The sequence below is a fragment of the Cannabis sativa genome, chromosome 2 (assembly GCF_029168945.1).
Source record: "Cannabis sativa cultivar Pink pepper isolate KNU-18-1 chromosome 2, ASM2916894v1, whole genome shotgun sequence".
Taxonomy (NCBI): Eukaryota; Viridiplantae; Streptophyta; class Magnoliopsida; order Rosales; family Cannabaceae; genus Cannabis; species Cannabis sativa.
Genome location: NC_083602.1, coordinates 91,297,591 through 91,321,015, shown reverse-complemented (window position 1 = coordinate 91,321,015; position 23,425 = coordinate 91,297,591). Strand labels below are relative to the sequence as shown.

The following is a 23,425-nucleotide window of genomic DNA, read 5'->3' as shown; positions in this document are numbered from 1 at the left end:
AAATATTTACCCAATAATAAATATAAATAAAATTAAAATAAAAATCATAATCGGGCTGGCCCAACAACCCAAAAAAGTACGTGAAAAAGGCCTAAAACCCAAAAATGAAGATTTCAAAACAAAGACTTATTATACTCACTTGAATCAAATTTAGAGCACATATATATACACACACAACACATATATATATATACACAAACATATACCATAAATATATCAAAATCAAAGATCACAAAAACCCAGAGATATAACATTGAAAAACATTATAGAAGAAAAAAATTATATCTTTCTATAAATATAAGTAATAATTATAAGAAAGAATAGAGATTTAAAAAAAAAAAACCCTAATTTTGAAAAAACAAACCAAAAAAAATGATGACATGAGTGGAGTATGGCTAAGGAACACGAAACGAGCGTGCAACCATGGTGCACGTTAGAGGAACTCTTACTAGCGTGCGCCGTTAACCGGTACGGCACCAAGAACTGGGACTCCATCGCCATGGAAATCTCTAACCGAACCGCCTCTGTGTATCGGAGTCCAGACAACTGTAAAGACAGGTTTGATGAACTCAAACGACGTTTCATTTCGCGAAACGACGATGATGAATCGACGATGGTTGATGAACTGAAGAAGATTCGTGTCGAGGAGCTCCGCCGCGAGGTTCGGCGACGCGACGTTTCGATCGTGTAAATCTCTTTGTTCTTGTTCGAGATCTGAGTCGGGAGTTTTGGTTTTTTGGTTAAGATCTAAGTCGTGTTTTTTTTGTATTGCTGTTAATAACAGGTCGTTGGAGTTGAAGGTGAAGAGATTGGAGGAAGAGAGAGAGAAGAGCTTGAAAGAAGAAAACGAAGATAAGATCAATCTTGAAGAAAACGAACGTAGATTGAACTCACCGGAGAAGAAGAAGACTAAGAAGACGACGAAGAAGAAGAAGATCAATCGTGCCGTGAAATCGAATTCCGGCGAAGATTCCGATTCTTGCGACCGCGAGAATCGATCGTACAACGAGTCTAATTCCACCTCTCAAAATCGACGAAACGGCGTCGTAAAAGCCGAAACGAAACCCGAACCCGATAGAAGAAACGATTCGGATCCTCCGCGACCCGAGTCCGAACCCGGAAAAGTCGTTAACGGTGATGAGAATGAGACTATGGCGGCGCGAGGAGAAGATAATACGAAACAGAGTAGCGATGTTCAGAGCTCCATGAGTTTATCGAAGAGTAAACGAAGCCGTAAAGGAAGCGGCTCCGGAGCTGGAGCCGAAACCGGACCCGCCGCTGTAAGCAGTAGCGGCGGGGAGGAGCCGGAAGGTGGTGACGAGGTTTCTCCCGCCACTAAAAATCGAGTCTCGGCTCTTAAATCTGAGCCGTTGGTTAAATTTCTTGGGACCATTCGATCTCACCGGCTCGGCTCTGTTTTCCAACGGCGGCTTCGTACCCAGGTATTTCTTTTCTTCTAATTTTATTTTTAATTTTATAATTTTAATTATTTACTATTTTATTTTCTTTTTAAAAAAAATAATATTAATAGCGGAAAGAGCCAGATTCCTTTGAACGAAAAAAAAAATCTCTCTTTCTTCTTAAAATAAAATAAAAAACGAAACGATGGGTAAAACGCTGTCGTTTTATTTAAGAATTCATTCGATTTCGGTATAAACGACAAACGAAGCTAGCACTCGGTTACGAAACGACGAGTAAAACGGTGTCGTTTCATTTTATATAAAGAAGAGAACAGAATTCAATTCATCACATCATGGGGACGAAACGGCGAGTGAAACGGTGTCGTTTTTATTATTTAAAGTAAAGAAGAGAATGAAGGAACGCGATTGGTGGAAGAATGTAGGACGTTTGTAGCGAATGAATGAAACCGTATTTAATAATCCACGTGGCAAAGCATTATGTCGCCATGTCATCTTACGCTGGCGATGTTTTAAAATATTTTTCTTCTCCATCATTCTTTGTTTTTAACTACCAATTATTAATTATTTTTTTTAAAAAAATAATATTATCTATCGGTTTGAACCTACTGGTTTTTGCACGTGTGGGCCTGACACAAAGCAATAGCCCGGCCCAATGTCCAATACCGTAGGCCCATTAAGCCCACTTTCTCGGTTTCGTGTTGGTTGGTGATTATTTCGTATACCAAATTTCACTATCTATCAACTTTGCTTGTTGCACTTTGATCAAACCTTCTTACCTATTTGGAACCATAATTTGTATTGCCTTATCATATTATTACGTTTTATGTATATATATATATTTATATATTTCTAAGTTATTTGTATATATTATTCAGGATTAATTTTAATAAAAAACATGAAACATGTGTTATTGTTGTTCGTGTCCAACACTTTTTATAAGTGTATGTTATGATTGGTTAGCAATATTCTCTCTGAGACCCGAAATTAGTAGTGGTTTTTGTTTTTATCTTTTACAAATACCTAATTAATGCATGTGTTTGGTTTCTGGCTAATTACAATTTTGCCCTTGTCCTAAGCAACCCAAAATTTAAAAAAAAAATTAATTAATTTTTTAAATTTATTCTTAATATTCTTTTTTATTTTTCTAAGTAATTTATTTTTAAATTCTTACGTTAACTTAATTTTAATAAAGAAGCTTTTTTAAAACGTGTTATTATTTATATCGTTACTCAATAAATACTTGCCTAATATATGGTTTGGTTTGGTTACAAACTCTACGTTGTAAAATTACAATCTTGCCCCTCTTTGTATAATAATTACTTTCTATAGTAATTTACGTAGAGAAGAATAATAACATGGTAATTATGATTTCTAATAATTGTTTTTCTTAAATTTGAACAGGAATCTCAAAGGTATAAAAACATGATACGACAACACATGGACCTGAGAACGATTGAAGCTAGACTTGATAAAGGGGTTTACTTGAATGGTTTCCACAAGTTCTTTAGAGACCTTCTTCTTATATTTACCAACGCCGTCGTCTTCTACCGGAAAATTTCGCCGGAATATGCCGCGGCTCAGGAGCTAAGGAGCTTAGTGTTGAAAGAAATGAAAGCCAAGGTTGGTAAAGCTCGACCCTTTATTGCTAATGATCATAGTAAAAAAGTTGTAGTTGTAGAGAAAACAGATTCATCAGCTCCCAAATCAAACAAGTCTTCTCGATCTATTATAGTAACTTGTGGTAAAAGGAGTAATAAGTCTTCTGAAGAAAAGGTTGTTGTTGTTGATGATGATGAGAAGAAGAAGATGAAGAAGAAGAATAAGAGTAAGAGTGAGAGTAATAATAACAGTACTACTAGCTCTTTTGTTTCGATTGATGAAAATGGTATTAAGAAAAAGAGGAGTGAAGAAAGAGTTATTGGGAGGAAAAATACAAATGATCAGCATGAGTTTGGAGTTAATGAGCTTAGTTCACATGACACTAGTAATCTGTTGTTAGAGGTTAGTAATAGTAATAATAGTAATAAGAATAAAGAGAATGCCAAGAAGAAAGCTGGGGTGGCTAATTTCTTGAAGAGAATGAAGCAAAACTCATCAGATCATAATAATAATAATAATAATCATGATCATAATGTTTCAGAAGATGATGATATTATTAGTAGTGAAGAAGAAGAAGTGGAGAAGTTGAAGAAGAAGAAGATGGTTATGGCGAAGAAGAAGAAGAATGGTAATGGTAATGTTAAATTGGATGAGAGAGTAGTACAAGAGAGGGTAACCCGAAATTCGACACGTAGTAATGATGGGGGTAGTAGGAAGACAAGGAGAACGGTTGGGAGGCCACCGAAGAAACCGGAGAAGGAGAAGGTGACGGTGGTGGCCGCGGCCAAGACAACGGTCACTACCAATAATAAAAGAGGGAGAGATAATAGTGAGGCTGATGTTGGGGTTGGTGGGAGGCTTAAGAAACGTTCTAGGAGATGATGATGATGATGAATATTGAATAGTATTATTAGTAGTGATCAGTAGTAGTGTTAGTGTTGTATTATGTATATTATTTAGTAGTGTGCTATTGTTTTTTGATCTCTTTTATTATTTTGACCTTTTTATTTTTTGTTTGCTTAGCCTAATATAAGAAAGGAAATTAGGAATGATTTTTGGGAGTCATTAATTTTGCATATATAGGATTAACACAAACGAGTCTAGCTCTTTTAATTTTTTTTTCTTCCTTATTGTTATTTTTTTACAACTTTCTAAAACAAAACAACCACAAGAAGTTAATTGAATTTTCTTTTGTTTTTATTTATATATAAATTATCAAATGTAATCATATATCATGTTGGTCAACTCCATAACTACTTTGAAGAAAAAGAAAAAATTCAAATACTAGAATTTTATTTATTGTTTTTGTCTTTGATATTATTGTTTGGGTAGTTATCCTATATTTTTGGGAGAGAGAGGCCTCACTTTACTTTTTTTTTTTTTTTTTTGACAATAAACTTTTATTGAAAATACTCAAAAGTTTATACATAAAAAAAAAAGAAAAATCACTTTATTCAACCACAAATGTTTATTATAATTTTTTAATTAATTTTATGTTCGAAATAAAATATAATTTTTTAAGTTTGAATTATTTACAATATCAAAAATAGAATTTATGATATTTAAATTTATTATGTATGTTCAAAAAATTTTAACCTATTTTTGTCACCCTAAACTATTTAGAAATTTTCAAAATTGTATAAAAATAATATTTTAACTGCAACGAGCACATTAGTTTTTGAGTACAAAAAGGTTCACTATAAAACTTTTCTTATTCAGTTACATTTTGTAGATTGTTATTTCCTATTTTTTTTTTCTTTCTATTTTTTTGTATTCAGGATGGGTTTCTTCCCTTATATCATTAAGTAGAGAATTTTATAATACATCATGTTTCGAAGAATATGTTGAGTTGACCACTCTTTTTGTCTTTCTCTGTCTTTCTTAATTAGACTAATAATAAAGGGAATATTAATATAGGGAGGACCAATCATTCATGAATTACATCATAGTATTGTTTTGAACCTATTTATATCTATAAATCTTAGTGCCTACCTTGAGAATAAGCCATTAGAACTCCAAGCCAATTCTCCTAATCTCTCACTAATTTTGGAAGCTGATTTTAGGCTTAGGCACTATATATAACAATTAATTAACAAGCCAATAGATATAAAAAACCTTAAAATTGAGTAAATGATGATGTGATCTCTATAATTATTGAATCAAGATTGAGTTGATCTAACAGTTAAAAATTAAAGTATATCAAACTGAGCTTAAAATACATTTCCACTTAATCAAAATACATAAAACAAACAATGTCACTAAATATATTCTGTTTTTCCATATATTAACTCAATTGGCTAGTAAAAAAATTGCTTTTTTGGTGAGTTTAACAACCTCATCACTTGATAAGTTTGTGTGGGAAAGAGATGAACATTTAGGTGTCTAAGGGCCAAAGGCTAACAATAACATGTCTCTTTTACTTTTGCTCAAAAAGGAAAAAAGATGACTCACACTTTTTGATGGACTTGGACATTTAGGTACTCCACTAACACCAAAACTCAATTAAAAAAGACATCAAAATAAGTAATATTCAATTTCAATTCAAAAAGGTGACTAATAAGAATTATAATAACTAAAATAAGTTATTCACATGCCAACATAACAAATTCAATTGATCACAAACAAAAGAAATGTTAAAGAAGAAAACTAAGACATTATTACCCTTGGAAGGTTTTTTCTTTTTTCTTTTTGATTATTTTAGTGTGTTGACTTTCATCTCATGATGTTGAAGGTTTCCCAATAATAACAACCAAAGCCCAAAATCAGTGCTCTATTCTCTCTTAATTGCCACTTAACAAGTCAAACCATATTACCTTTTTGCCAAAATACTCACTAGTCACCAAAGGGTCTTTAGCATTTTATTTTAATTTAAATGAGTTCTAATACTTTTTTTTTTTTGACAAAATATAAATTTGGACATTGTATTTACAGGTGAGTCGTAGATTTATGTGTTTTGTTAAATGATAATTTAAATAATATTTATTGTAAAATAAATCAACTTAATAATTTTAGCTCAATTTTAGACTTTTTTTTTAGTAAAACTAAATTTAAATTTGTCGTTTGGTTTAGACCCAATATCACAGTTAAAAAATTGAGCTCAAGGTATCAATATCCAAATTTATTTGAATAAAATTAAGCTTAATATATCAATTTAATTCATTTATAAATATTTGAATTATTATTTAACAAAATACAAAAAACAATCATATAATCGTAATAAATATAGCAACCAAATTAGTATTTTACCTTTAGTTTTTTTCAATTATTAGGGCATCTTACAAAATCAAATGGTAAAGAACCTTGGTACACATGTAATGTAATTCTCCTTCTATATAATGATTCAATTTAAAAGATGAGCATATTTTTTATATCCAAGGATTTAGTTATTATTAGAAGGGTTCATTTGCTAGTTAGTTTTCTCATATTTGGGGAAGAAAGTAGCAAAAAAGTAGTTGGGTATCTTTAATTGATTCCAAAGATATAGGGTAATAGTGACTAGTGATACTTTTAGGTGATTCTTTAACAAAAATTGGATTCTTTTTAAAAAAAAAGTTTATTTCTTTTTGACTAGTTATTCCCAATTGGCTAGGGTTCTTATGTTTGTGTTTCACTATGTTTAAATTTTGGATAAACAATTTCACTACTAAGAGTAAGGTGAATAATTGCTCAATATTTGCATGTTCCTATAGCACACTCATTATATAAGTTAAAATAGAATATATACTCTAAATTTTAAAGAATTAATATTGAAAAAGGATATATATATTAAGCTAATTAGGATTTGTCCTCCTCAATTTTGATTTGATATGTACAAAATGGTTCTTAAATTTTTCAAGTCATTCAAAATTTTAAATTTTCTCTAAATGATTAAAATTGTTAAATTCAAAAACTTTTAGTTACTACTGCTTTTCTATGATAATTTTTTTCAATGCCAAAAGATTCTTTAAAAAAAATTGTTTTTTTTAAGAAGCCTAATTTTAAAATTGACGTTATATGTGTATATTTTTTTAAAAAAATACACAAAAATACTCTTTTAAAATGACCATTTTTATCCTTTTCAAAAAAAAAAATGACCATTTTTATTATTTTGTCAAAGGCCTCTTAAATTTTTGGTTAGTGTGCATACTTCTTGAACATATCAACAATTCAATTAGATACATCACCCTCATTGATATCTTATTTTATTATTATTATTTTAATGGATATTATTAATAATTTTAATGAGTTTATTCATTACCTCAAAAAAAATAAAAAATTATATTGTATACTTATTTTAATTTTTACATTCATTTTTATATTTTTTAAAATATACTCATTTTTATAGATGATGTCCTTGTCATACTCCTTAAGTTAATATAAATTGTGTGCTAGACTTAAGTGGATAGTGATGATATATTGGACAATCCACTCACAAAAGTATTTACATTTTAATAAAAATTATCAAAATATTTTTAATTAATAAATACGATGTATTCTTTAATTTATCCAAAAAAAAAAATAGATTTTTTCTGGGCTTTGACTCTTAATAAAACTTTACCCCTTAAATTTCTTTTTCCCCAAAGTCCCTCCTAAAATATACAAATGGTTACAAATATTATTCTTGAGTTACATTATGTTCATTTTCTTAAAATAATTTGCTTATTTGATCATGAGTTACATTTATAGACTATAGTTGTAGTACAAAAGTCTATACAAATATTAGTTTTGAGAATACACATACATATTCTCATAATTCATCATTAGACTGTAATTTATGTATTTATTTTTTATCTAACTTTTGAATTAAGTTAGATTAACGTCACATTAATGCTACATCAACAAATTATTTTTAAAAAATAAGCAGAATATAACTCGACGAGAATATTCACATAAATTTTTATAGTTTGCAAAAAAATTTAAGAAATGAGCTAAATGTAACTCAATGAGGATATTTACAACAATTTTTATAGTTCAGTAAAAAATTTTGCAACAAAAAAAAAACAGTTTAAACAAATGAGCACTATATATCTCGAGAAAGATATTTGCAACGATGTTTACAGTTTAGGAAGAATTTTTACAATAAAAAAATTTAAAGAAAACAGTAGATGTAACTTGATGAAGGTATTTGCAATAATTTTTATACTACATGAGGAATTTTTGTAACCGATTTTTTAAAAGAAAGGAGTAGAATGTAACTTGGTGGGGATATTTGTACCGATTTTTATAATTTGTAAAAAAATTTCGTAACAAAAAAAATAAAGAAATGAATAAAATATAACTCAATGTTTACAATAAAAAAAAATTAAAGAAATAATCCGAATGTATCTCAAAGACAAGGTCGGGTTTGGGCTAAGGCGGACTAAGCTCGCGTCTAGAGCCCACCCAATTCAGAGGCTCAGAAAGAAATATTTTTGCTTTAAAAATATATATTTTTTTAATAATTTTGAAAATACTATATAGTTTTTAAATAAAAAGTTCAATAATTTTTATTTTTCTAAGGTCCAATCTGAAGGTTGACCTTACTTAAAAAGAATATTTGTAACAATTTTTATACTTCAATATGAGAAAAAAAATTCAAAAAACGAGCAGAATATAATTCAAGGAAAAATATTTAAAATGATTTTTATAATTCAAGACAAAATTTTACAATAAAAAAAAATGAGCTAACTCGAGAAAAATATTTACAAATTGTAATAAATTTTTCCAACAAAAATTAAATTTCAAGCAAAACTCTAAAGCACCTCCAAGGAGGCAGCAAAAATTCAAAAATAGAGTAGTTAATGCTCCAAGGAGGCACCATCATGCACTGCAAAATGAGGATATATGTACAGTGCACGGCTTATATGCCGTGCACTGTATAGCCACTGCATATTTTTTTTTTTTTTAGTTTTTTTAATAATTTAATTAATATTTATATATATTTATATTATTATATTTGTAAAATTAAGAATTATTTTTTGGGAAATTTTTTAATACACATTTTTAAAAGTGATGTACGAATCTACTCCTATTTATTTCGGCACCCGAGAAACTTTTTTAGTCTATTTTTTTTTATATAGTAGTGTATATTATAATTATTTAAGACATCCTGTAAAATTTAAAAAAATTTAGAAAAATTTAATAAGCCGAAAATAGAGCACTTCTTTAAAAGTGGTGCACTGATTTACTCCTACCTGTTTCGGCATTCGGGAGACTTGTTTAGTCTTTTTTTTTTATGGTCGTGTACATTATAGTTATTTAAAACATCTTGCAAAATTTTAAAAAATTTAAAAAAATTTAACATGCCGAAAATAAAATTCAAACTTTTTGTTGCGTGACTCTTTTATTTAGAAGAATACATTGTAAAAGCACCTTATAATATTTATTTTTGTGTAAATTTAAATGTGAATATCATAAATTATTTTTTTCTTTTAATTATAATTTAAGTAAAAATTTATTATATTTTTTTATATTAAACAATAAAAATAATTTTTAAAATTGAACACATATTAAAATTAAAATTAAACACACTAAAACATCATATTCTTATTAATCAATAGTACACATATTTTATATTACACAACAGAACATTATAAAATTAAAGCACACTCAATAATACATAATAAAAACATTACAAACTTAAACATACATTTAAAAATTAAAATACAACACACCAAACATTAAACGGAAAAGTAATAACACAGATACGAACCTTCAAAGACAAAATGAGATACAACAATTTAATAATGTGGAAGATTATTTCTTGATCCGCCAAGATAGTCATAATACGGACTATAAACTTGTGAGTCATTTTCAGCTCTTTCACCTTGATCTTGATATAATGACTTCATGTATTATTATGCATAATATGATAATAGAAGATGAACGTGATCTAAATGCACCAATTGAAGAGCGTGTCGAAGTGCCAAGTCCAGAAGTTGAGATGGTAGAAGATGATAATGCTCGGTTTCAAGAATTTCTTGCCAGACATAGAAAAATTAAAGATAAAGATGCTCACATTGAGCTTCGAAATGCATTAATCGAACACTTGTGGGACGAATATGGTAACTCACAAAATTAATATAATTTAATTAATTTTAAGTGTGTGTTTCAAGTTTAATTTAATTTAATGTAATTTTTTTGTCATGAATGTAATGTTTGTTCTCTAGTAATGTAATATTTATGTTATTGCAATATGATATTTTAATTTATCGAATTTTGCCGATTTTACAGTATTATTGTATTTAATCACATTAGTAAGTTTATTTAAATATAACAATTGTGGTAATTTTTGTTAATTAATATGATATTATTTTTTTAATTTATTAAAAAATTAATATAATAATAAGAAATATTTTTTTTAGTGTAATTTTTGGTGTTGTGATTGGAGTAGAAATAATTTTTGACACCAAATTTGGTGATAGTGTAACACCAAATTTGGTGTCTCTTTGGAGATGCTCTAATATACAAAAATTAAAGAGTGGATACCAATTGATGAGCATTTCACACAACTTACCTCTCTTTCTTCTCTTCTATTCTCTCTCATGTCTAACCATACAAGGGATTCATGTACAGTAGAAACCAGTGATGGAGTAAAACTCCAAGCAAAGGTTTTTAACCCCAAAGAAGAGATCAACAAAGACCACCAAGATAATGATAGCCTTGTTGTTGTTCTTGTTCACCCCTTTTCTATATTGGGTGGTTGCCAAGTTCTTTTGAGAGGAATAGCTTCTGGTTTAGCTGATAAAGGTTATAAAGCTGTCACCTTTGATTCTAGAGGTGCCGGAAAATCCACCGGAAGAGCTTCTCTCACCGGATTCTCTGAAATCAAAGATGTTGTTGCTGTTTGTAACTGGGTTCGTGACCATCTATCTGGGCAAAGGATTTTGTTGGTGGGCTCTTCTGCAGGTGTGTAATTATGGTTCTTTCAATTTGGGGATCTGTGATTTGATAGAGTGAGTGATCTTGTTTATCTTAAAGTTTGGATTTTTATTTGAATTTAATTTGGTGGGTTGATGGGTTTTGAATGATTAAACATGTGTGATTTAAGAGGGTTTTCTTCTTTATGAGTTGTTTAAGGTTGGGTTTTTTTAGTACTTGATTTTTGGCTTGTTGAATTGAAATTAAAACTAAAATAAAAGCTACTTGTTTTTGAGAATAATTGTATTTAGATTAGTGTGTTGTAGATAGATGATCATATTGAAATTTATACTATGAGTATGAGTAATTGATGAGTGAATGAGTGAGTGATCTTGTTTATCTTAAAGTTTGGATTCTTAATTGAATTTAATTCGGTGGGTTGATGGGTTTTGAATGATTATAACATGTGTGATTTAAGAGGGTTTTCTTCTTTATGTGTTGTTAATTGGTTTGAATTGTTTAAGGTTGGATTTTTTAGTACTTGATTTTTGATTTGTTGAAATGAGATCAAAATTAAAATTAAAGCTACTTGCTTTTGAGAAGAATTGTATTTAGATTAGTGTATTCTAGATAGATGATTAAATTGAAATTTATACTATGAGTAATTGGTGAAAATTGACAAAATTGTGTTCACTTTTATACTTGTAGAATTGAATTCAAAATTAAAATTGTAGCTACTTGCTTTTGATGAGAATTGTATGTTAAATATATTTTTATGTGTTAAGACTAAAGAGTTAGATAGATGATCAAAATGATTTTTTTTCTAGGATCCTTGTCTAACTCTGCAATATTTGGAGATTAGGAAACTACAATGATCGTTATGTAGGTACCCACGAGGGACTCGAACCTGAGATCCTTGTGAGAGCAAACCACATGCCTGACCATTTAAGTTTAGGGAGAACTGAAAATTTTTCTGATAGGGGACCCTATCCAATTTTCGGGCATTATGATACGTTTTCGGGAGCTATCATAATAGATTCCCAACATATCATAAGATTCTCTTCCTTGAAAATCTTAGTTATCAAATTGAAATTTGTAAATAGGTAATTTGTTAAAATTGACAACATAGCAATCTTTTGATGATTGTTTGCAAAGAATTATATTGTGCAAAGTGATTATCAATAAAGACTATTTTGTCAAAGACCCCTTTATCATATGTTTGTGTGGACTATGAAGAAACAAAGATCTGATACAGTTTATGTTTTTGTCTGTTTTGATTATGGGAAGGCTGTAATTGCTTAATCTTTTTTTGGTCTTAGAATCATTGGATTATTGAAAAGGGGTTACAATGATTTGTGCAGGTGCACCAATTGCAGGGTCTGCAGTTGATCAAATTGAACATGTTGTAGGGTATGTAAGTTTGGGATACCCTTTTGGAATGATGGCCTCAGTCTTATTTGGAAGACACCACAAAGCTATTCTATCATCACCAAAGCCAAAACTCTTTGTAATGGGGACTAAAGATGGATTCACAAGTGTAAAGCAACTGAATAACAAGTTGTCTTCTGCTGTAGGACGAGTCGAAACTCAACTACTAGAAGGTGTAAGCCACTTCGAAATGGAAGGCCCCGCTTATGATGCTCAGATGGTGAATCTCATCCTTAAGTTTATTTCATCATTGTAGGATTTTATTTAAGAGTAAATGGTCAGGCATGTGGTTTGCTCCTCCAAGTCCTTCCCGGTCCTCATATATTGTAGGGTTAGGCGAGAATCCTAGTTTCGAAAAAAAGAAAAAGTAATTGGTGAGAATAGAGTAGTTCAGCTTATGTCACTTCCGAAAAGCCCTCTTAGACAAGATGTCGAGTGTGTTTAGAAAAGATCTTTCTGCACAGAATTATCGAAAAATAGGCTATTAGTTTGTGTGCTTTGACAAAATCGAGTAGGAGTAGCTTCAACTTCATGATCAAATTGTTATCTTTAAACTCTTCTTCTGTGTTTTGTATGTACTAACAATTTATGGTTCTGTAATATGCAGGAAATTGGGAAGTTTTGGTATACTCTTTGTTCATCAATCACAGTAAAATTTAAGCTATTATTATCATCAATCAAATCATAGGAACACCACCAATACCACCACCACTATTAGAAGATAAGAGAGAGCAATCTTTACAAGATTCTGTCATTTGTTACAAAAAAAAAGAAGGGATTTTTACACATCATTTTCCTCTTGGCTTTAAGTTAAAAAAAACTTACTAGTTACAACAAAATGAGAAAACCTACTCCTTCCTAAACACATTTAGAAAAAAAGAAAAAGAAGATATAACCCTGCTTGTTGTCTTTCTTGAGTGACTAAATTAGCATTCTGACACATTACAAATACATAATATTTTTTAGTTGGTTGGTTGGATTGGATTGCACAATCCAAGCCAAGAACCTAAAATGTTACATGTTGTTGCCCTCGTAACGTTGATTGTCTGATGCGAGTCTTCCTTCCCTCGCCATTTTATCGCCGTTGGATCCTTCCATTGCTCGCCCATCACCCATCCTCCATCCCCGTTCGTGATCCAGTGTTTGTCCTTGAGAAAAATGGTGATCTCTCTCATCTGTTTCCAGAGCAAAAAGAAGAAAAGAAAAGAAAAATAGATATACTGCTACTTAGAATCATACATCTCATAAACTTATGTACAAACTCCCCAGATAAAGAGAATGATATAACATGGTAATAAAATTTATACTCCTCAACACAATTGGGGTTCATATTCAAAGACTTAATTTAGTTAAAAATTTGTACAGAACCGGTAGATGTCAAATCTCTGACTATTCATTCATGAATTAAGATACTAAGATACAACAACAACAACAACAACAACAACAAAAGCTAGAATAGGCTTTCATTGACATTATGTATATATGTAATTAGTTATTACCACTTTCACCGTCAGATGCATCTTCAAGTTTAGCTATTGCATCAATTAGAGCTTGTTCATGGTCCTACAATATAAAATTTACCAACATTACATATAATACTACAATGAAGAAAAAGATAAAAGAGGAGGGTAGAGAAGTTGTTGATTTGTTCTTACTTTCAAGACTTTCTTCGCCTTTTCGATTTCCATCGGGTCGGGATGGTTCGCACCAAAAACTTTTTCAACCTGTCGAAAAACACAAGTCAAGTAGCTAACTCGGAAAAAGTGTTTTAAAATAAAGAAATGAAGGGATTAGCTTTGTTTGTGTTATACCTCCTTAATCAAAGTGTCTGTATGAAGTATTTCAATATCACCCATACTCTTCTTCCCAATGCCATTCTGTTGTAATGGGAAATCTTTCTTTGGTTGACCCTTTGGAGTTCCTCTACCCCTACCTATGCCAGGAACTGCACCGCCACGAGTCATGGACTTCTTACTACCTCGGCCAGGTCCAGGGCGACCACCTTTACGAGTAACACCAGGATCATCACCTTCCCATCGAATATCTTCGGGAGAAATCTATCATTGGAAGAAGACAAAATCATTATCGAGAAATTTCCTGACCATTCGAACCATTTCAATATAGTTTATCATCTCTAAATATACAATCAAATCGCAGTGTTTAGAAACTATGAAGGGCAGCTAAAAAATCAGAGGTGTACATACATGAGGACAATGAATCCAGACAGGAATGGTATGATGGTTTTAAGAGACAAGAAGAAAACACTTAGCATGCTGATCCGGGAAGTTGCAGGAAGATATGCCCGAAACATTTAACCCGGTGACAGTGACGTAAAACCATGCAATCAAATATAACTTTTCACATAGAAAAGAAGTAAATAAAGAGTAACAGATACTGTGCCGGCCAGCGTCAAAACCAGTGAGCACCAATGAGAAGCAAGTCATAATTTCTCTATTATTAAATACCTCAAGAAACATATTAATTGCTCAATAAATCAATATGGATGACAGATATGGAGCAAAAATATTTAATTGAACACACTTAATTCACAACTATACAAGTTCCATTCATTAAATTAATTGTTGATTAATAAAGATATGGTGGTCCAGAATAATAAATGTTCAAAGCTCAATAATAATTTACTACCAGTCAATTGACATTTTGCCTAATAAATAAATTCCTAAAAACTCAATCAATTAAGGAATGTCATTGCATGAATGTCCTTAAGATTCCCATGAAACATCAAATGCCAAAGTCACTAGGAATTTTTTACTAAAACTCCAAAAGATAACCAGTTTTACCTCTTTGAGATTAACCCATTCCCATGTCTCGTTTGGGGTACTAATATCATAAACCAAAGCATGTCGGCCCTGTGAAGGCAACGAGAAATAGCAACAATAAAGGCTCAATATTTATTACTATATAACTCCTAAACCAAAAGAGTTAGCATTGAATAGTTCATTTTATTATATAAATATCAAATTATATAATGTATAAACTACAGAAATTACCTCAAGAGCATTGTAGTCAGTTATAACAGCCTCGTAGAAGTGGTTGTCTTCAGGCCACCTTGTCCAAACTTTTCTTCCTATCAATGGATCGTATGCAGCTGCTCCTTCGGCAGCTTCAGTTGTTGGAAAGCCACCTGAGGGACCTCGGTTAGTGGCTTGAGCTCTTCCGGTAAGACCTGCAGAAGGGTACTGCATGGAATTGGATGCAGCGAAGAAAATACTCCATCAAGTGAAATGGGGAAAAAGAAAATCATAACAGCTTTTTACTTTCAACATTTTGTTTATATATTCGAAAACCGTACTTGAACAGTAGAACTTACAGATTTTGGTTTTTTGGTCCGAGCACCTGGAGGAGGCCCTTGTCTCATAGCTGACGAGGAAGGCTGCATAGATGGAGGCAGCGCTGGCGAGGGAGCACCAATAGACATCGAAGCTACAGATTGCGATGGTTTCTGTTTTTTACGAGATGCTGAGACAGTAGGACTAGGTAACGGGTCATGAACAGGTTGAGGAGTACTGAGCATGCCCGGTTGAAGCCCACTAACCTTTCTCCATTCCCTAAAAAGCATTTCTTTTGTTACAGTTTCGGCGAAAATATGGAATTGAACAGACCAAAAGAAATCTCCTCAATACAACATGTTATTGTGACAGTAGTCAAACCTTATCCTCCGGATGATGTCATCGGCATTGACCCTTGATAGAAGCTCTCTGTGTTCCTCGTCAGATACTCTCAACTCCTTTCTTAATTCAGTAATTAAACTTTCCTTATCCTGAAGATACAAAAAGACAAAGTACTAAACATTCATACCTATTGTCAAGAAAACATCATAAATAGGAAAATGAAAAGCCAAACAACTACCCAAGTGATGGCATCTGATTGAGCTTTAAAGGCACGAAGAACTGAACAATACGCTTCTTGCTCAATGAGGTGGATCTGAGTTTCCATGTCATTATGGATCCTATTAGGTAATGGAGCGGAACCAACTTGTGCAGATCGTCCATTGCCAGAAGCACGACCTGCTCGTTGAAATCTATTTTGATGAGAAGGAGGAAGATCATCATCTGTACCTGCATTTGTTTTTCATACAGGTGCGGGTTTCAAAAGTAATCTTTTCCAATTTCACAGCATATCAAGTAGCTTCCATTCCATTCCATTCAAAGAAAAGAAAAATGTGAACAATATGCCAACTTCAATATTCTGAGTCTAGAACTTGAATACCTTCTAATAACTCCACACTAAACTGTGAACTTAAAACCTATACTAACATTCTAAACTCTGAAAACAAGTGGCATGAACAGAACTATTAAAGTCAACAGATCTATGCTAACAAAACCATTCATGTCAAACTAATATACAATGGTCACACTAAAAGTCAACAGAAAGAAGCAAAACAACATAAATCACAGCAAATTACCAAACTTTCTTTGCAACATCTCTAATATCAGCAAATTTCCAAACTACAGAGCTGAGTTGAGTAAAATTGATTCGCAAATTGCACTAAAATGGAAAAACAGGATATTTTACATACCAAGTCAATCTAATATAAATTTCAAGGCTTGTAAAAACATAAACTCAGAACTTTTCCAAACTTAATCTAACACTCAAGACAAACACAATCTTTAATCCATCAAACTATCACAGTCACTGAAAAAGGGTACAAAACAAAACCTTGGCCTCAAAAATTCACACTTTTGATCTAAAGTCAATCAACAATACAATGAGATCAATCAAGTTACAAAATTTGAAGCATTCCCATCAAAATTAACTACTAAAAAAAAACAAAAAAAAAACAATTCTCCGTAACTCACCACTGCTATCGGAAAGCCCGTACTCCATTGCAAACCCTCGAAAATTCACAGCAAACCCACGTTCAGAAATTCAAAAATTGGGCGAATTTCTCCACCAGCTAGAACGAGCCAAGAAACCTGGTGAAAACCACCCAAATTTGCTAAAGCTAAAACCAGAAGCTCCGAGGATTTGAATTCGAACCCTAGAGAGGCGCAGAGAAGACGATCTGGATTGTCGAATCAAGCAGAACAAAAGAAAAAGCGAATGATTTCGTGGAAATTGAGGATTTGAATTTGGGAATAAAGGGTAAATTAGGGTTAAAGTTGAAATCTTTGAAATTGTAAATTAGGTATAAGGAAAATTAGGGATTTGGGGGTGGTGGAGAATGGAGATTGATGGAGGAGAGGGAGTCTGGTGTGGTCTGGTCTGGTGGGGTTTCGGGAGGGAAGACGGACTTCAAATAAGTTTTATGCCGCTCTTTTTTTTCAGTTCATAATCTATTTCAGTTCCGTCACGGCACACCGTTTCGTTTCGACAACGCGTTTCTTTTGGTACTTGTTGCATATGACGTTTCTTTTGTGGATGTATTGAAATTTGGATAAATATTATTTTGGACATTATATTTTGCAAAACGTTATTAATTGAATTCTCTTTTTTGTTAAATTATAAAATAGATCTTGTATCTTTTAAGGGTGCATTTAGAAAGTCACAATGTAATTAGATTTGTGTGTAATTTGAGGTAATTACTCAATTTGGCATGTTTGTCTGACCATGTAATTACACTGTAATTGTGTAATTGCAAGTAATTGAGGGGTTCCAATTACACTCTCCAATTCTCACGGCCCCATGAGAATTGAATGTAATTACACTTTGTAATTACTAAAAACTTTCCATATTAAATATTAGCTACTAAAAAATATTATTTTCACATGTAATTACTAACTATTTTGTCAAACAAGATATTAGGAATTCATATGTAATTACCACCTCATATCCAAACACACCTTGCATTTTAAAATATAGTGTAATTACTATATAGTGTAATTACCACCCTAGTAATTACTCTACTTAGTAATTACACAGTTACTTCCAAACGCACCCTAAAATAATACAAAATAAGACTCTGAACTAAGGACATCTCCAACCGGACTCTAAGACACTAAATATAGTATAGTTTCACACTATATTTACTCCAATAGGACACTGAAATCATACTCATAAATAGAGATGTAAATTGGGCGGTTAATGTATGGGGAATACAATTCCCGCTCCCATCTCCGCTACTTATTTATACCCCCATCCACGCCCCATCTTCGTCTAATAACCTGCGAATTTGGGGTAGGGAAATACCCATCGGTTATGGGGAACCCATCGGGTATCCACTAAGGCAAAATGAAAAAAAAAATCAAATTAAATCAATATTCTCACAAATATTTATTATGCATTCATAATTCATAGAAGATAAAAGATAAATCTACCTAAAAAAGCATAACTTAGTAGAAAATAAAAATTAAATATGTCTCAAAGTTTGAAAAAAAAAAAATCATAACCCAAGTATAGTATCATAGTCTCATACCTCTCAAGCCCAACAAATTAAAAAGTAAACAAAGATGAAACTAAGAATCGAGAAGAAAATATCTTTACACATGTAATCCACAATGATCATCAATCCACTATCGTCATTAGATCTTCATAATTTAGGCATATGATATTTTATTTACACACATTAGTAATGTGAGACTAACTTTAATAAAAGCAATATTCAAACAATTTATTTCCCACATATGTACATTAAAAGAGTTACACGTGCAATAAACTGTTTCAACTATGTTTTCGATGTTTTTAATTTTTTCTAATTTCTCAAAATTTTGTAAGATATTTTATATAACTACAATGTACACAAGCATACAAAAAAATTAAACTAAAAAACTCTTTTGAATGTCAAAATAGATAGAAGTACACTAGTGCTCTCCTTATCCAATTTTATATAATCTAAAATCTAAATTAAAATGTAGTGAGTCAAACTCACGTACTATAATGAAAATTTTTACAATACACCTCCTATAAAGGATGTATTGATATATCTTTATCTATTCAGTATTCAAAAAAATTTTGTAGTCCAAATTTTTTTCATGGTCGTGTTTCTTGTAATTATTTAAAACATCCTGCAAAACTTTAACACTGAAAACATAGTTCAAACAATCTGTTGCACGCATATTTTTTATTTTATTTTATACGCATGTGAAATATACTGTTTAAATATTGATTTCTATATTATAAGTTATTTCAAATTTTTTAAAATTTACAAAATATTTTAAATAACTATAATGCATACGACTATAAAAATAATTAAATTAAAAAATTCTACTAAATACCGAATACATAAAAATGTACTTGGAGTGTATTGTAAAATTATTATATATATAATCTATTTCCCTAATAAAACACAACACACACAAATAATGACAAAATTTTTTTATTTAATTTTATTTTCATTTATATATTACAAATTTTTGTTTTAATAAAAATGAAATTAAATTAAAAAAAAAACAATAGACAAAAAATGCTTTCTTATTTCTCATCGAAAGCTTCTTCTTCTTCTCTCTCACTCCCTCTCCTCCTTCCCTTCTCTCACCACCGTCCTCCCAAATTACCATTTTGCCCTTCCTTCCCCTTCAAATTTCCCCGGTTACCCTTCGCATGCTACGCTAGCTCCGGCAACGGCAGCGGTGGACTTTCAATGGACTCGCCGCCTTCTACAGACGTTGCTTCCTTATCCCTCGATTCCGTAGCTCGGGATTTGCAGAATCAGACCTTACGAGCTTCTGGTGATGTTAGTAATGGAATTAAGAAGGTTAGGTTGAATCTAGAGGATCTGAATTGGGACCAATCGTTTGTTAGAGAACTTCCTGGTGATCCCAGGACCGATAGCTTTCCACGAGAGGTAATTTGTTTGTTTTCTTTTGGTTTGATTTTGTGTTTGGTTGCCTAGAAAATGAAAACCTAAATTGATTCAATAGAGTTATGTTTTTTTTTTTGTAAAGATACGATTTTTATTTGTTTTTGTTTATTGGGAATTAGCTCAAAGTTGGTTTGGTATTGTTATTTCTATAGGTTTTGCATGCTTGTTATACAAAAGTTTCTCCATCAGTTCAAGTGGATAAGCCTCAGCTTGTGGCTTGGTCAGAATCAGTAGCTGAGTTGCTTGATTTGGATTCCAAAGAGTAAGTAAATTTGTTTCATGTAGAAAAATTATTGTAAAAAGAAATCCAAACTTTAGACTAGAAAAACTTAAGAACATGTTATGACTATACCCGTTTCGATTAGGGTAAATATTAATTTAGACTTTGTGTTTGGTAAAAGTTATCAATCTGATTCTGTTTTGTTAAATGGCAAGTATTTTTTAAATGGTATAAATGATACTTTAGCTTAATTTTTGTCAAAATAAAACGGAATAATAATAATCTAATCTGAAAGTTATTTACATTTTTTTTTGCATATGTTTATGTTAGAAATTGGCTTCAGTTGGTTATATTAGAAAAAAGTTGACGAAATTGAGCTCAAGTATTCTTTTGTGCCATTTTGAAATGGTTTTGCAAAACAAAGAATCTAAAATAGTATTTACCTTTTCATATATAATTATGAGACTCTTATAATGATGACTTTGTGGGATTTCAGATTTGAAAGGCCAGATTTTCCTCTCTTGTTTTCTGGAGCTTCTCCTTTGGTGGGATCGTAAGTATTCCTTTCAAGATTATGTTATGAAATTCATGTTGTTCGGTTTGTTTGGTTTTTTGTGCTAGCAAGTTTGATTATGATGTTGATTGTTATAGTGTGCCTTATGCTCAATGCTATGGAGGACATCAATTTGGCATGTGGGCTGGACAGTTGGGAGATGGTCGGGCGATAACACTCGGTGAGGTAATTAATTCTAAGTCTCAAAGATGGGAACTGCAGCTTAAAGGTGCTGGGAAGACACCGTACAGTCGATTTGCAGATGGCTTTGCAGTGCTGCGCAGTAGCATTAGGGAGTTTCTTTGCAGTGAGGCAATGCATAGTCTTGGAATTCCAACAACTCGAGCTCTTTGTCTAGTCACAACTGGAAAATTTGTTGTTCGAGACATGTTCTATGAGTATGTAATTGACTTCTAGCTTTTGTTGGATGCAAATCGGTATCATGATACGTTTTTATGAATGAATAAATAGTTCATCATGTAAATTTGAATTGTTGTCCTACTTTGGTTTGTAGTGGAAACCCGAAGGAGGAGCCAGGTGCAATTGTTTGCAGAGTTGCTCCATCATTTCTGCGGTTTGGTTCATACCAAATTCATGCATCTAGAGAAAAAGAGGATCTTGAGATTGTTCGTATTCTGGCGGACTATGCTATCAAGCATCACTTTCCTCATATAGAGAATATGGACACAAGTGAGAGCTTATCCTTTAGCACAGGCGATGAAGATCATTCAGTCGTGGATCTGACTTCTAATAAGTACGCAGGTAATTTGTAGTATAAAGACAAAAGTTGAAACATAAGTTAGCTGACTTTTTCGCCATTTTACTTGTTTGTATCTTGAAATTTTCTTGTTGGGTTATCCTAGTGTGCCCTTTGTAACAAATGAAGGAATTGTTTTCTCAAAATTATTAAAATTTTCATTTCCTTATCGCTTTTACGGTAATTTTTAATAGCTTGGGCTGTGGAGGTTGCTGAGCGTACCGCATCCTTGGTTGCCAAATGGCAAGGAGTTGGTTTTACTCATGGTGTTTTGAACACCGATAACATGAGCATTTTGGGACTCACCATTGATTATGGTCCATTTGGATTTTTGGATGCATTCGATCCAAGTTACACTCCAAATACTACCGATCTTCCAGGCAGAAGATACTGTTTCGCCAATCAGCCTGATATAGGCTTATGGAATGTTGCACAGTTTGCCACAACTTTATCTTCTGCTGAATTGATAAATGATACAGAGGCAAATTATGCCATGGAAAGGTAGTTTTCATTTCGGTACTGTGTTCTTTTCTTAAGAGAGTTATATTGTGTGGCTAGCAAGCAATTGACTATTTTTCTTTGACTTTTTTACAGATATGGGACCAAATTTATGGATGAGTATCAAGCTATAATGACTAGAAAACTCGGTCTTCCCAAATACAACAAACAGTTGATCAGTAAACTTCTTAACAATATGGCTGTTGACAAAGTCGATTACACAAATTTCTTTCGGTTACTATCAAACATCAAAGCTGATGTTAACATCCCAGAAGAGGAGTTGTTGGTTCCACTGAAGGCTGTTCTGTTAGATATCGGGAAGGAGCGCAAAGAAGCATGGACTGCTTGGGTAAAAACCTACATAGAGGAGGTACCAAGTTTGTCTTTTTCGCCCTTGTTTAGTTAAATTTTTTTCGAGTACTTTCTCAAAATTATGCTTCTATTTTCACAGCTAGCGTCTAGTGGCATCTCAGACGAAGAGAGGAAGGCCTCAATGAATGCAGTGAACCCGAAATACGTTCTCAGGAATTACCTCTGCCAGAGCGCCATTGACGCTGCTGAACAAGGCGATTTTGAGGAGGTTCGAAGGCTGCTGAAAGTAATGGAACGGCCATACGACGACCAGCCAGGAATGGAAAAATACGCTCGATTGCCTCCCGCCTGGGCATATAGGCCTGGCGTCTGTATGCTTTCTTGTTCTTCTTGACTTGTTTGTGTTTCTCCCCACGATATTATAAGAAAATTCTTGGCCTTTTTTCCCAGTTTCTTTTCCTGGGTTTGAAAAGAAGTTGCTTTTACAATAGATTGATTATTTAAAAGAGCAATTTCTTGTATATATATAATAGTGAAATTCAGTTTTTGTTTTTTTGGCCTCTTATAACAAAGAGCAGGTGTATATGTTCCTTGGCTTGATGTAGTATAGCCAAGAGGCATTATTCATTGATTATTATGTGATTTACACTATATGGAGTTTATGTAGCTAAGTAAAGGTGGACCTTTTCTTTTATCTTTCCAAATCAATTCCCACTCATTCAAGGAAAATATTTTCATGATTTTATTCTAGTTAAGTTTTGATAATACACTTTTTTTCATATCTTCATTATTTTCATGATATTGTAGCCAAAATCTTATCTTATAGGTCAAATAAAAAGTGATTTGTTTATTTACTCTTCATTTAGTTTGGAAGTCTAATATATTTCAACGTTAGTGGCTTAGTAATTCTTTAGTGGCTTATTGATTCTTTAGTTGAGGTTGCTTTTAGGGTTTTCTTTATGTTATTGTAAATGGTTCGGTATACTTAACTTTTATGATTTCACTCTTGGTTAATTAGGAATTTTATCTCCCGAACTTTGATATGTACTAAATTATG

General features: G+C 31.9%; 4 protein-coding genes across 5 annotated transcripts; 3 read left to right on the top strand and 1 right to left on the bottom strand.

Moving 5' to 3' along the window:
• The first annotated feature begins 157 nt into the window (after nt 1-157).
• LOC115720584 (uncharacterized) lies at nt 158-4,085 on the top strand. The gene is made up of 3 exons (XM_030649730.2): nt 158-687; nt 785-1,442; nt 2,823-4,085. Exons 1-3 carry the CDS (start codon nt 392-394, stop codon nt 3,900-3,902), a joined length of 2,034 nt encoding a protein of 677 aa, XP_030505590.2. The 5' UTR covers nt 158-391; the 3' UTR covers nt 3,903-4,085.
• Nucleotides 4,086-10,441: 6,356 nt separating this feature from the next.
• Nucleotides 10,442-12,966, top strand: LOC115721044 (uncharacterized). 2 transcript variants are annotated; one of them, XM_030650276.2, is made up of 3 exons: nt 10,448-10,886; nt 12,200-12,486; nt 12,874-12,966. In XM_030650276.2, the coding sequence occupies exons 1-3, from the start codon at nt 10,523-10,525 to the stop codon at nt 12,952-12,954; spliced, it is 732 nt and encodes a 243-aa protein (XP_030506136.2). In that variant the 5' UTR covers nt 10,448-10,522; the 3' UTR covers nt 12,955-12,966. The 2 variants fall into 2 exon arrangements, with proteins under 2 accessions (XP_030506135.2, XP_030506136.2); XM_030650275.2 differs by having other exon boundaries at nt 10,442-10,886; nt 12,200-12,893.
• LOC115721043 (protein EMSY-LIKE 3) lies at nt 12,949-17,627 on the bottom strand. Its single transcript, XM_030650274.2, has 10 exons — nt 17,087-17,627; nt 16,137-16,345; nt 15,938-16,047; nt 15,598-15,835; nt 15,278-15,466; nt 15,068-15,136; nt 14,078-14,323; nt 13,922-13,990; nt 13,766-13,829; nt 12,949-13,441 (listed from the first exon to the last, which is right to left on the bottom strand). The coding sequence occupies exons 1-10, from the start codon at nt 17,112-17,114 to the stop codon at nt 13,281-13,283; spliced, it is 1,383 nt and encodes a 460-aa protein (XP_030506134.2). The 5' UTR covers nt 17,115-17,627; the 3' UTR covers nt 12,949-13,280.
• A 1,885-nt stretch (nt 17,628-19,512) lies between these two features.
• LOC115719188 (uncharacterized) lies at nt 19,513-23,072 on the top strand. Its single transcript, XM_030648133.2, has 8 exons — nt 19,513-20,010; nt 20,181-20,290; nt 20,745-20,801; nt 20,900-21,199; nt 21,316-21,563; nt 21,753-22,059; nt 22,153-22,426; nt 22,508-23,072. The coding sequence occupies exons 1-8, from the start codon at nt 19,630-19,632 to the stop codon at nt 22,760-22,762; spliced, it is 1,932 nt and encodes a 643-aa protein (XP_030503993.2). The 5' UTR covers nt 19,513-19,629; the 3' UTR covers nt 22,763-23,072.
• Nucleotides 23,073-23,425: the final 353 nt, after the last annotated feature.

Excerpts from the sequence above, each read along its gene's own strand:
- LOC115721043 (XM_030650274.2), bottom strand. The coding sequence starts at position 17,114 with ATGGAGTACGGGCTTTCCGATAGCAGTG. Across the intron at positions 15,836-15,937 it reads GACATCATCCGGAGGATAAG|GGAATGGAGAAAGGTTAGTG; the intron begins GTTTGACTACTG and ends AATGCTTTTTAG. Across the intron at positions 13,830-13,921 it reads AGGCGAAGAAAGTCTTGAAA|GACCATGAACAAGCTCTAAT; the intron begins GTAAGAACAAAT and ends TTTATATTGTAG.
- LOC115720584 (XM_030649730.2), top strand. The coding sequence starts at position 392 with ATGGCTAAGGAACACGAAACGAGCGTGCAACCATGGTGCACGTTAGAG. Across the intron at positions 688-784 it reads CGACGCGACGTTTCGATCGT|GTCGTTGGAGTTGAAGGTGA; the intron begins GTAAATCTCTTT and ends TGTTAATAACAG. Across the intron at positions 1,443-2,822 it reads AACGGCGGCTTCGTACCCAG|GAATCTCAAAGGTATAAAAA; the intron begins GTATTTCTTTTC and ends AAATTTGAACAG.
- LOC115719188 (XM_030648133.2), top strand. The coding sequence starts at position 19,630 with ATGCTTTCTTATTTCTCATCGAAAGCTTCTTCTTCTTCTCTCTCACTC. Across the intron at positions 21,200-21,315 it reads GTTCGAGACATGTTCTATGA|TGGAAACCCGAAGGAGGAGC; the intron begins GTATGTAATTGA and ends TTTGGTTTGTAG. Across the intron at positions 22,427-22,507 it reads TAAAAACCTACATAGAGGAG|CTAGCGTCTAGTGGCATCTC; the intron begins GTACCAAGTTTG and ends CTATTTTCACAG.
- LOC115721044 (XM_030650276.2), top strand. The coding sequence starts at position 10,523 with ATGTCTAACCATACAAGGGATTCATGTACAGTAGAAACCAGTGATGGA. Across the intron at positions 10,887-12,199 it reads GTTGGTGGGCTCTTCTGCAG|GTGCACCAATTGCAGGGTCT; the intron begins GTGTGTAATTAT and ends TGATTTGTGCAG. Across the intron at positions 12,487-12,873 it reads CCGCTTATGATGCTCAGATG|GAAATTGGGAAGTTTTGGTA; the intron begins GTGAATCTCATC and ends TGTAATATGCAG.